At 40.7% G+C, this 12463-nt stretch overlaps 8 protein-coding genes across 8 annotated transcripts; 2 read left to right on the top strand and 6 right to left on the bottom strand. All coding sequences in view use genetic code 12, as the record gives it.

Annotated features, from left to right (window-relative positions):
• Nucleotides 1-7: 7 nt before the first annotated feature.
• On the bottom strand, nucleotides 8-1159 carry DASC09_015570 (FAD-dependent oxidoreductase; the record flags this gene model as incomplete). The annotated part of the gene is made up of 2 exons (XM_064995160.1): nucleotides 8-1055; nucleotides 1125-1159. The coding sequence occupies 2 exons, from the start codon at nucleotides 1157-1159 to the stop codon at nucleotides 8-10; spliced, it is 1083 nt and encodes a 360-aa protein (XP_064851232.1).
• Nucleotides 1160-1395: 236 nt separating this feature from the next.
• Nucleotides 1396-3303, bottom strand: DASC09_015580 (uncharacterized protein; the record flags this gene model as incomplete). Its single annotated transcript, XM_064995161.1, has 1 exon — nucleotides 1396-3303. The coding sequence occupies one exon, from the start codon at nucleotides 3301-3303 to the stop codon at nucleotides 1396-1398; it is 1908 nt and encodes a 635-aa protein (XP_064851233.1).
• Nucleotides 3304-3851: 548 nt separating this feature from the next.
• Nucleotides 3852-4475, bottom strand: ALG13 (N-acetylglucosaminyldiphosphodolichol N-acetylglucosaminyltransferase catalytic subunit ALG13; the record flags this gene model as incomplete). Its single annotated transcript, XM_064995162.1, has 1 exon — nucleotides 3852-4475. The coding sequence occupies one exon, from the start codon at nucleotides 4473-4475 to the stop codon at nucleotides 3852-3854; it is 624 nt and encodes a 207-aa protein (XP_064851234.1).
• A 267-nt stretch (nucleotides 4476-4742) lies between these two features.
• CLC1 (clathrin light chain CLC1) lies at nucleotides 4743-5381 on the bottom strand (the record flags this gene model as incomplete). The annotated part of the gene is made up of 1 exon (XM_064995163.1): nucleotides 4743-5381. The coding sequence occupies one exon, from the start codon at nucleotides 5379-5381 to the stop codon at nucleotides 4743-4745; it is 639 nt and encodes a 212-aa protein (XP_064851235.1).
• A 261-nt stretch (nucleotides 5382-5642) lies between these two features.
• On the top strand, nucleotides 5643-7859 carry DASC09_015610 (patatin-like phospholipase domain-containing protein; the record flags this gene model as incomplete). The annotated part of the gene is made up of 2 exons (XM_064995164.1): nucleotides 5643-5688; nucleotides 5755-7859. 2 exons carry the CDS (start codon nucleotides 5643-5645, stop codon nucleotides 7857-7859), a joined length of 2151 nt encoding a protein of 716 aa, XP_064851236.1.
• A 252-nt stretch (nucleotides 7860-8111) lies between these two features.
• DASC09_015620 (uncharacterized protein) lies at nucleotides 8112-9647 on the bottom strand (the record flags this gene model as incomplete). The annotated part of the gene is made up of 1 exon (XM_064995165.1): nucleotides 8112-9647. The coding sequence occupies one exon, from the start codon at nucleotides 9645-9647 to the stop codon at nucleotides 8112-8114; it is 1536 nt and encodes a 511-aa protein (XP_064851237.1).
• Nucleotides 9648-9993: 346 nt separating this feature from the next.
• On the bottom strand, nucleotides 9994-10878 carry DASC09_015630 (uncharacterized protein; the record flags this gene model as incomplete). Its single annotated transcript, XM_064995166.1, has 1 exon — nucleotides 9994-10878. The coding sequence occupies one exon, from the start codon at nucleotides 10876-10878 to the stop codon at nucleotides 9994-9996; it is 885 nt and encodes a 294-aa protein (XP_064851238.1).
• A 437-nt stretch (nucleotides 10879-11315) lies between these two features.
• YJU3 (acylglycerol lipase) lies at nucleotides 11316-12281 on the top strand (the record flags this gene model as incomplete). Its single annotated transcript, XM_064995167.1, has 1 exon — nucleotides 11316-12281. The coding sequence occupies one exon, from the start codon at nucleotides 11316-11318 to the stop codon at nucleotides 12279-12281; it is 966 nt and encodes a 321-aa protein (XP_064851239.1).
• Between the last annotated feature and the right edge of the window lie 182 nt (nucleotides 12282-12463).

Below are 12463 nucleotides of genomic sequence, written 5' to 3' on the forward strand. Positions count from 1 at the left end.
TGGAACTTCATAACTTTGAACCTTTAGTCTTTGCGATATATTCATTGGCTAATTTAAGAACGCCAGCCGCAGTACCGAATGAAGATTGATACCCAGTACCACCGGCACCATAGTTGTGAATGATTTTCCCTTCACGTTCCAATCTTATCCCTCCTTCACGGGTTGGTCTATAAGCAACGTACACGGTGACAATGTCCAATTCAGGCTTGTTTTCCGGGAAAGCTTTACTATCCAACAATTCTGGGGCGTATTTCTTGGCTCTGGTCAAGATTCTTTGGGTCAATTTATCATCGATCTTGAAATCCATTTCGTCGATCTTTACCGGGTGATAGCACCCACCAATGATCGATCCACCTTCTTTACGGTTCATGATATAGAACGCTTCCCCTGGGACTTCACTTCCTGGGACCGGTTGGACAATCTTTTGGTTATAACAGGAATTGGAAACCACCACGATGTGACCTTTCACCGGGTACATTTTGAGATCGTTGACCCCTCCAAGGAACCGGGCCCCCAATGCTGTGGCGTTAATGATCAAATCAGGGGTTTCTCCAGAATGATGGTACTTGTTGGCATCGTTGATATGATCGATACGGGCTCTTTTGATGGTACCCCCGAACTCAATAACTTTGGCATAAAGATACGCAAGGTAGTGTGGGGTGGTGATGGTGACCGATTTGTAACGATGACCTTTGACAAGGTCATCACTAGGGAACTTGAAGTTGCTGCGGTCGAGTTTTTGAAACCCTGGGACGTACAGTTCAAACCATGGCAATTTGTAGGCGGAAACGTAGTCCTTGTGGGCATAATGGTCGACTAACACCTCGTGGATCCCGGAAGTTGGTTCTTCTCGAGCGAGCTTGAGGAATTCGTAGTATCCTGGCTTATCGTACTCTTGGAAAGTGAATTCATCTGGACCGGAATGTGATGACCATTGGGCCCCGGCTTTAGAGGAGAGAAGTTCGAAATCACCGGGGATGTGTTTGGCAATGATGGAGACATCGTAGCCATTCTTGAGAAGAAGGAGCCCACTAGTGAGACCTGTGACTCCGGCACTTTCGGATTGTTAGTTATGCTTTTTTATTTATTTCGTATCTAATTGAGCAATAACGGTTCATACTTACCCAACCACAACGACTTTTGGTTTCGATTCAGGCATTTTTTTTTTTAATTTTAGTTATTTTATATCAATTTTGGGATATGTTTGTGGAGAAATGAGTCAAACAATGAAAAAAAGACACCTTTTTTTTTTTTTTTTTTTACTTTTGATGTGCGGTATTTTACGATAAGAAGGATTTTGACATTTAATACGTGGATATGACATTTAAGTATGAATAGTATTATTATTATTATTATTATACATCTAATATACACCGGATAGAAAATAAACAAAAATTAAACCCCCATCCCGGTAGATAAATTGGGAAAGATCTTTTTGGCAATCCCTTGCAAAAGCGACTTCACCTTGGACCCTTCCTTCTTTTGGGTGGTGGTCGCCGGAGAACCCAAGGTTTCCATCAATTGCGAAGCCAGGATCGTAGTATTGGCAGTCTTGCCATTCCAGCAATATTCACTGAAGCATTTTTGACAAGTGTCACTTTGGGCAACCCCTTGCCTTTCTTGAGATCTTCTGATCACCGCACATCCGACACAGGTGGCCCAATCAGCTGCAGCAGCATCAGAAGTCAAGTTATTTCTGCTGGCGATTTCAAACCCATTGGTGATCATTGCCAATTTCTCTTGTTCAGTATAACTCATCTTCGTAGTCGACGTATTGGACCAATAACTATAAGGTCTATTAGCAACGTACACCACAAGCGGCGGGACGTGGCCGTGATCGTCAGAACCCACTAACGACGTCAAATTCGAAGCGTCACAGCCAAAAAACGTTGGTTTGGAAGTAAGGCCGTTGGCTAAGAAAGTGGCTTGATCTGGAACGTATGGGAAAGTTCCCAACACTCCAACATCGGAAAATTGTCGATCATAAGTGGCCGCCATAGCAGTACCATCGGGAAGCCCATTAAGGTTATTACCATTATCGAAGGCCATGATAATATCTACTTCACGAGCCGGCTGAATGAGAGGGGTGAAGGGAATGTTTTGACCATCTTCACCCCCATCAACAAGGAATAAAGAATCGGATTGCGAGATCAGGGAGCTGGTATTGTAATAATGGGTGTTAAAAAAAGGATTCGGGGAAATGATTGAGATATCATCATTGTCACTGCTGAGATTTTTGATGAAATTCACGAATTTCATCTTGAGGGATTTGATCAAATGAATTTCGGTATTCTCTAGCTTAGCAACCATCAAATTAAACAATGTCGAAGACGTTCCCATGATGAATCCCGCATTATCATACCCTTGCACACACTGGCTGTTATCTCCTTTAACCACCCCATTGTCCAACTCGGTCCCCAAGTATTTGGTATCCACAAACGCATCAACGGTTGGATCCCAGGACCCCATCTCAAACGCATTGAACTCGAAGTTTGTACTATTGCTGCTGACTAATTTCGTTCCCGGATATCTACCGTCAGAAACGGTGATGGGGAAAGGCATCTCTCCATTAACAAACACCAGTTTATCACGAAGAGATGACCAACAAACGTCGGCACCATAATCACCAGAAGATTCGAAAAATCCCCTAGCAAGAGATCTTGCCCATACATCGGTCAACGAAGTATTGAAACCAGCATTTTTTTTCGCTTCCACATCGAGAGAAATGTTACGGAACACCTCATAAGTTTTAATCGGGTGGAGACCTTCTGGGAGGAAAATAGAATTCTCAAGATCCCAAATATCATATTTATTATCAATAATATCTTGTACCGAAATCCAATCATTCATGGAAAGTGATCCGGTGAGCCAATTACCCCCACTGAGGCCTGAAATATAAGTGGTTGATTCGAGCAATCCCCCAAGTCCATGTTCAAATGCTCCCACGGTACGATTATCAAGGGCAGAAAGTTCACCAGCTCCAGTTAACATGGCACGATAACCTCCCCCAGATAAGGCAATCCCAACATTTATATCGCTGGAATTATTTTGAAACACTCCGTTGATTTCTGCAGCGGTCAAATTGGTTTTAGTTTGAAGAAAAGCCTTCAAGTTTGGGGTAGTTATCGAATGTCTCTTTGCTAACCATGTTTTTTCATCATGGCTTAAGCCAGTACCTTGGCGGACAAGGGTTTTATTCGATGGACATGAAACATGGGTGGGAGAATATCCTCCTAGAACGTTGGTGGTGAACAGTAGTAACAGTAGTATGAGCACCTTAAGTAGCACAGATATATAAATCATGATGGTGGTTATTGATTAAGACAAAACATGCTCTTTTTTTTTTTTCTTGCAATGGCTAGAAAAACTTTTGGGAATATATTCGTACACTTATATTAGTGAAGGTGATAGGTTCCATGGTTAAGGATGATTGATGCATTTCTCAAGGCACAATTAAAGAAGCCGAACCAAAACTCGAAGAAATGGCACACAAAAAAAAAAAAAAAATAAATAAATAAGAAAAATAAGATGCTGCCTTAGTGTGGTGGAGAGTTGCAGTTGTTTATTTATTTAGTTGATCTGTCTTTTAGCATCTATGATGATACGGTCATTCTGCTGCACGGAATTGGGAGGCCATCAGGTAGTTTAAACATCGGATTATTTCTCTTCTCTTCCCACAAAGGCAAATATTTGAAAATAATGGAGTACTTATCATCAGTGACCTTCAGGTACATTATAATATTTTTTAATTATTTGAGATATATCTGAAAAACATCGGCCATGTTGTGATGAGACGAGAACAGATCGTTTTTGTTATATGTATATAAAAGATATATAGATTAACCAGACTCTCAAAAAAGTAGACCCAATTCTTCGGCTAGAATATTGTTCAAAACCCCATTTCTAGGAGCAGGAAACTCCTTAAATTTGATATCGTTAGATAGTATAGCTTTCAATTTTTTGATTACCTGATCATAATTTGCCTCATCATTCATCGATTTGTCAAACTCCGCCCATTCCAACAATTCCAAATCTTTCAATGCTTTGGCGATCTCTGCTTGATGGTTATCCATCAACTGGTTATTCACCACCACTATTAACGGACGGTGGGCCCGCAATGAGTCCAAGATGGATCCGGTACCCGCGTGGGAGATAACGTAGTCTGCCTTGAGAATGTCGTTGCTTAAAGCAGAATTAAACGCGTAGGTCTCCACCAGTAGCAGTTGTTTGAATGTGAAAAACTGGAGATTTGATTTTGCAGGGCAAGATTCGACAGAGTTGTTATTATTGTTGTTGTCGACTGGGGTGAGGTGTGAACTGGTGGAGATTATTGATTGATCAGGTCCATATTGTACGATGAGGTGGGTGAAATTTTCCGTGACGAGGTATTCGAGGAATTGTTTGGACACTGCAAATTGGATCAAATCCTTAAATGTTTCGGTGGCCCCTGTAGTGATAAGAATAGTTCTGGACATGGTTAATTAAAATATATTTACGATTTATCTCCAGTGTTGGTGATTGATTTATTTCTTTCTTACTGATTTTACTTTTTTTTTTCTGACAGCAAAAAAAGCCTTCTTATACAATAAAAAGATTACAACCATTCAAGAACTACAATTTACCATTCCTTTCTCTTTTTTTTTTTTTATATAAAATAAAAACATACAAAGATTCATTTATTTTTAATACAATCAAATTCCTTCAAAAAAACACCATTCTTTTTATCATTATTTTTTATTTATTCAATACCCAGCAGCACCTGGGGCATCGGCTTTCCCTTTCAACGACAACAACAATTCCTTAAACTTGGTCTTATCTCTGCCATTGTCAGTCGACCCCGATGTTTTCTTAAGGTCAATCAATTTGATACTTCTATCCCAAATGCTCAAATCGTTCTTGAAAAAATCGTCTCTTTTGGAAATGAACGCTGCTTCTTCGTCTTTGACCTGGTTGATCTTCACTTCTTTCTTGGAATTGTAGTCTTCATAAAATTGATCGATCAATCCACGGGCCTCGGTGACAATTTCCTCGTGTCTGGCTGCGCTGATCTTGTCCTTTTCATCGATTTCCGACTCACGCTTGGCTCTCCACTTCTTTATTGGTTCTGATTCCTCACTGGCTTCATTGGCTACAAAAATGTCGCTATTGGAAGTATCATCAGCACCGTATTCAACACTAGCAGCAGCAGCAGGTTCATTGACATCGGGGAACTGCGATTGGAACTGTGATATTTCGTCGTCGTCATTGTCACCTTCCAAGATCTTTTGATCATCTTCTGTGGCGAACTCGTCGCCAAGCGCCGCTTTTTCTCTGGAAAGAAAGTCGCCTTCTGGGTCGTCGTTTATGTCGAGGTTCTCGATTGGTGGGAATTTCTCAGCCATGGTGGATGTGTATCTAACTATATCTTGATAGTTGATTTGTTATTAACGGTGTCAATCGGGGTGAGTTGGGATTTTTGGGGGATTTTTTTGACACGGAGAGGAAAACCGTGCGGTCACGTGGAGGGCATAGCAATTTCTTTTATTCTTTCTGGCATACCATATCTATTATATTTTATATTTTAACCATTATTATTTATATTGGTGGTAGAGATCTCTATCTATCTATCTATCTATCTATCTATCTATTTAGCAATATTAAATATGGAGGAACTCCCCGGATATGACAAAGACTACGTGAGGGAAGAAGGTGAGTACCGTTAACCGTTATCATCGCACGGTCATGAATATATTATTCTAACCGAAATCTTATTAGACATCGAGGCCTTCGAAGATGCCCTCTCTGAAGACGATACTTTATGTGTCAGTCTTAATTCAAGCGCATCTCTGGTGTTACTTACCGACACCACGGCTGGCACTTCCTCATCAGCAAGTAATCGAATAATGTCAACCAACGACTGGACCCCAATATATGAAAAACTCGACCATGGGTTGAGAAACCGAAAGAAAGATCATCACCGAGATGGTTCGAATCATTCATCATCTCATAAAAGCCATGCGGCATCTCAACGGCTTCGAAAGGCAAATAAACCAGATATCTTTAGCAATAGTATCTCTTACAAGCTATTTCGCTGGCCGATTTTGATCTTTGCTCTTTGGTGGATCTCGTGCCTTTTCACCTTCTATCTCATGGTGAGAATGGCGGTGGCATTTTCGGAATTCATCTTGACGTGGAGAGGGGATAAAAAGGGACTTCGTGAGAAACTCCGTAACTCCCAGAATTATCAAGAATGGGTAGAAAATGCTAAAAAATTGGATAGTACTTTTGGGCTTGATCAGTGGAGAAAAGACCCGGTATTCTATTATTACGATTATCGAACCCTTGCGAAAACCATCAAGAATTTGCGCAGTCTGACCAACGATTGCGATATCGAGCAATGTATGGTGGTGCTACAAAATTGCTTGAAGTCGAATTTTGCGGGGATCGAGAACCCCATCATGTATTCCCAGACGTATTATGGCACGAAATACTTGATCGAAACTTATCGGAAACAAGTAATGGAATCGTTGCGGTTCATTTCCGCTAGTGATAAAGTGTCAGTTGAACGGAAGTACCGGTTCTTCAAAACCGTGTATTTTCTATTTGGAAGATCAGCCCTTTGCCTTTCGGGAGGCGCCTGTTTTGCGTATACTCACTTTGGACTCATCAAAGCGCTTGTCGAGAATGATTTGTTACCGGAAATCATTTCTGGCACCAGTGGCGGCAGTTTAGTCGCGGCGTTGGCGTGTACCAGAACCAACGAGGAGTTGAAAAAATTACTCGTGCCTGCCCTCGCTTACAAGATCACCGCTTGTGAGGATTCTTTGTTTACGTGGTTTCCTCGATGGTGGCGCACTAGCGCGAGGTTTGACCCGGTTGATTGGGCAAGAAAATCGCAATTCTTCACCATGGGGAGTATGACGTTCCAAGAAGTGTACGATCGCACTGGCAAGATCCTCAACGTTTCTACGGTGCCCTCGGATCCTCATTCGCCAGTGATTCTTTGTAATCACATTACCAGCCCTGATTGTGTCGTATGGAGTGCGTTACTTGCATCATCCTCGGTTCCTGGGATCCTCCCGCCGATTATCTTGATGACCAAGGACAAGCACACTGCCGATATCGTGCCGTTCAGCTTTGGTAGCAAATGGAAAGACGGGAGCCTTCGAACCGATATCCCAGTAGAAGAATTGAACAAGTATTTCAACGTGACGTTTTCGGTGGTTTCTCAAGTGAATCCCCATATTTCGTTCTTTTTCTTCGCGCCCAAAGGGGCGGTGGGTAGACCAGTATCCCGTCGTCACGCTACAGGATTACGAGGAGGGTTTGTGGGGTCAGCGGTAGAGAATTTCTTGAAGTTGGAAATCAGGAAATGGCTCAAGTTCCTAAAAGGACTTTCCCTCTTCCCACGATTGTTGGACCAAGATTGGTCGAACGTGTGGCTTCAGAGATTCACTGGGACCATCACGGTGTGGCCAAAGATGTCAATTTCTGATTTTTGGTATATTTTGTCTGATCCGACCCCAAAAAGATTGGAAGGGATGATTAGAAAAGGGGAGATGGTGGCGTATCCGAAACTTTTATTTTTGAAAAATCGATTAGATATAGAAAGACTCATTTCCCAAGGATTACATGATGCAAAACTTGAGTATTTCCAAACAGTATCTTCGGAAATACGAGAATCTGAAGATAGTGAAATTTCTGGGAATTTGAACTCTCAATCTTTGACTCATTCTTTTGGAGAAGGATTGGAATTTTCGGTGATGACGGGACACGACGACGATGATGGGCTGGAATATTTACCTGAAGATTTACTGGATGGAGAGAAAATTTCCGGGAGTAGTGATTCTGATTATTCTATAACTACAACATCACCATGATTACAATAACTTTTTTTTTTTTTTTAAAAAAAATTATAATTATTCTACAGGATGATGGAGGGGAAAATACAATAGTAAATTAAAGAACATTAGATTTTTCAAAATGGACAGGATTTTTTTTTTTTTTTTTGTGATTTTATATTGAAAGGTGTATATATTTAAATAAGAAATACAAGGTATTAGAAGAAAAATTAATTAATAATTAAATATATCAATCGATAAACACGAGAATCTAAAATGATGACGGTAAATTCAATCATCTTCTGAAGAATCATAATTGTAGAAATCTGGGTGGGTTGAGTATGGAGGCAACGATTCTTCGTACTCGCTATGGGTATTATTATTATGCAATGATTGGAAATAATCTTTTAAAACAATCACAGTAGGAGTCAATTTGACAACGACCGAGTTTTTCGGATTGATCCTTGAGGCAAAATTCATAGAAACGTGTAATTCGTGCTCGACCTTGATGTTACAAGTGGCAAACGACGGTAATATAGAGGTAACCACCCCATCGAGCAAGTACTCCGGCAACTCGTACTTGAAATACTCAGATGACGAACGGTTTAGATTACCACTGCCTTGAGTCCGGATATATTCTAACCCATTATGGGTCGATCGATACGTAGATTGTGGGGATAACATACTTTCCACGGGTTGGAAATCCTCGTGGTTAATTGGGTAGTTCAAGCCTTGTTTGTTGATGATCACCGACCGGAAAGATTGGGTATCGCTAAGAAGCTGTGATTTGAAAGAAATATAAGAAACGAGCTTGGCCTTGATCCCCTTGATGATGATACGTTCTGGATCGACAGACAACGCATTGGTGGCGGTATTGGCATTGGAAGGATAAATTAATCGGATCAAATCGTCATAGGAAACGTTGGTCAAGAGTGATAAATTTACGATATCTTTCAAGTTATCGCCCACTTTGATGAATCGCGGGGTGTCGTATTGGGTATTATACGGCTCCAAATGACGGACAAATGACGCTTGGAGCTCGAATCTGGCGGTGATCTTGCTGGTAGAAGGTAATGCTTTTTTCAATAAATTTTTCAACTTGTTAGTGTCAGTAGTATGATTTTGTGATTCTTGACACTTATATTTGAATTCAAAGCCTTTACCACTAACGTTGGCTCTGGTCACTTTGGAGGCGTTGAAAGTAACCAAGTTGAATTCTGGTAAGAACGTCACTTTCACTTTTTTTTCCACCACCGGTTTAGAAGTTGAATGTCGCTGGACCATCACATCGATACCATACTCGATTTTCGCGAAATTGTTGATCCCCTTTTCATAAATGATCGATGGGGGTAACGTCACCGGAGAAAGCACTTGGTCATCCTTGACGTACCCACGCTTATGGAAGAGTTCTGCCTCCGATAGGCATCGCAAGTTGAAATTATCTTCGGGGAATTGGAATTCAAAAGGGTATTGATGGATAATCATTTCTGCTCCCCCCGTGGACGATGAGCTAGTGATGCTTTCGGGGGTCGGGCTTCGGGTATTACCACGATTCTCCAGAACTAGGGTTTTTTCAAGTCTTAAAAGCTCGTGGGTTTCACCATTCCCTTCGAATTGTGGGGTCAGGGAGCTGTCTTCTAGCACGGTATTGCTTATTCCTCGAAGACAAACTATGATGTTCGAGGCATCGATGGTGGGAGACGGCAGTTTGATCACCACCTCTCCTCGGATAATATCACCGTTGGTGAAGGTTCGGGAGGTACCTTCGAGGAAGATGGAGATATCGTAAGGTTTCCTGCTCCTGGTAATACTAGATAGCTTGTTCATGGCGATAGATACATAATCACCAAGAAACTAGAACGGTTGGCAGCAATTGCGATGTGCGAGGTATTTAAATGAAATGTCGAGCCAAACAAGCACATTGCAGAGAGGTCCGCATTATGCGTAATTTTAAAGCCGTTTGGTTAAATTAAAACGCTTTGCGACACTAAAAAGAAAAAAAAAACAAAAAAACAGGCGGAATAAAAGTTATGATTATTAATATTCAAGCAATGGTAAAAATATTAAAATGTAGGATATGTGATAGATTATGATCCAAGCATATATTTGATGATGATAATAATAATAATAATAAAAATAATAATAATAATAATAATAATGATAATATAAATAATCATTCGGAATTTTCAATGTCAAGATTGACGGCCAGGTACACTGGGCCTTGCTTCAACATTTTGTAAGCCAAATGGTTGTTAAGAGTTGAGGTGGCAAAACATAATAAGTACACAATGAACAAAAAGTTTGATTTCGTCTTGCTGGCAATGAACGTCAAGAAAATCACATTAAGAACGTAGATCTTGAAAGTGTTTTTGAAATTGCCAACCAACTCATCAAACGAATTGAACGAGAAACTGGTTGATAATGGAAAGAATTCTTGGTTGGTGAGAAGTTGGGAAAACAAGATCAACACAAGCAAGTACAACAATAGCTCATTGTTGATGTTATCTAAAAACAAGTAGGTCTCAGGATTACCATCAATGATCCCAGGGTTGGCGTAAAAAATGTATGATGGAGAAACAATGATTTTCCCAATGGTCACCAAGGTAATGATCCACAAAATGATCTTGATGGTTTTCTTGTTGTTATCGTCATCGATTTGCGATTGGATTTCCACTCCACTGAGTTGGTTTTCTTGATCAGTATTATTTGTCAACGCTGGCTTCTTTCTGATGAAGTTCCAGTAGTATATCGTGACGTTGGCGATGATTAATACGGCAAACAACACCACTTCCAAAGGAAACACAATGTGGGTGATGTAGTTTGTTCTAATATTGATAAAGAAGAAAACCACTGTGGATAGCATCATGAAGCCGTGGACCTTCATGAAGTATTTGTTGACCTCGAAGTTATCGGTGGAGAGATCGAGTTTTTTGGTGATGAGCTTGTACGATTGCTTGGGCTGATCCATGGCCCAGAGGGTGACGATGATGCACACATAAGTGGTTCTTAAATAGAAGGTGAACCAGTCATAACTGTTGCCTGTTTCCGGGTCGGTCATCTTGACTGTGTTGTATATATATATATATATATATATATATATACAGTTGCAATTGTTGTTAATATTCGATGTTTTGTGGCCTTTTTTTTGTGATTTTTGAGATGACAGGGTGGTCAACCCCCGCTATCAGAGGTTTATTTTGTTAGGAGAGGACAATTATGGCATATTTCCCCAGTTATTCGATCATTATTATTATTATTATTATTATTATTATTATCATTACGTAGATAATTCTAACCATAGCTATGACGGGACGATACACCATTATTCTTGAGATAACACAGAGTCTTCCCAGGTATACAGTGGCCTCGGAAAAGCAAAGAAAACCTGTTCCGAGGGTGGGATTTTTTCTGTTTGTGGAGAACAACAACAACAACGACAACCAGTCGCCAGTTATACACCACATTTATATATATATAGATAGATATTAATATACCATGTCTTCAGATAACAGCGTCCCAGTGAAACCGCTCCCAGTGCTCAAAGCAGACCCGCCACATACCACCCAATCCACGATTGTTAAATCGTGGGTGACGTTGCCATCGAAATCCAACAACGGGCCAGAATTCTTCACGGTACAATACCAACCTCCATCATCCACCACTTATAAAGGCTCAATTCTCGTGGTCCATGGGTTTGCCGAGTACTACGAGCTTTATTCCAGAATCCTTGATGATTTGTGCCAGCAAGGTTACGAGGTGTTTTATTTTGACCAACGGGGGTCGGGGCATACTTCTCCTGGCAAATACAAAGGGAAGTCCAATGAGTACTACACATTCAAGGATTTGGAACATATGGTTGAATTACGATTACAAGAGGTCGACAAAAGAGATAATAAAAAACTCTATTTGTTGGGCCACTCCATGGGGGGTGGAATCATTTTGAATTATCTTGTGTATGGTAATAATCGTGATAAGCTCGCTGGGGCAATTTGTTGTGCTCCATTGGTTGATCTTCATCCAGATACTAAACCAAATGTTATTCTTAGAACTCTTGCTTCGACTTTGAACTTTTTCGTGCCTAACTTCAAGATTGATTCTGATCTTACCCTTGAGAGAATCACTACCGACCCGGAATGGCAGGAGTTCTTACTTCTGAACAAGGATATTTCCAAGACCGTGGGAACGGTTAGTTTGTTCCATGGGATGTTCCAAAGAGGACTGAAGTTGTTGGACCCAGACCATTTGAAGAACCAGGAGAAGAAAGTGCCGATTTTGATTGTTCATGGAGAAGACGATAAAATCAATGATTACAAAGCGTCGGAGAAGTTTGTCAACATGACTCCAGCCGAGGATGTTACCTTGAAAGGTTTTAGCGGCACTGGGCATAGTTTGTTTTTGGAAAGACCAGAGGTTTATGAGCAAGTTACAAAGACGGTGTTTGAGTGGTTAGAAAGCCATTGATTTATGATTGAGATTTGCTTTTTTTTTTTTTTTTTTACAGAGTATTGTTGTTTTAATATATATGGGATTATTGTGTTTGTAAGGTAGCGAGTGTAAGTGAGAGAGAGAGAGAGAGAGAGAGAGAGAGAGAGAGATGATAAGCGGACGGGTCCGGGTTTATGAATGGTGTCGGGGGTAGCGGG

Source organism: Saccharomycopsis crataegensis, assembly GCF_037102585.1.
Source record: "Saccharomycopsis crataegensis DNA, jcf7180000000073, whole genome shotgun sequence".
NCBI classification, from domain to species: domain Eukaryota; kingdom Fungi; phylum Ascomycota; class Saccharomycetes; order Ascoideales; family Saccharomycopsidaceae; genus Saccharomycopsis; species Saccharomycopsis crataegensis.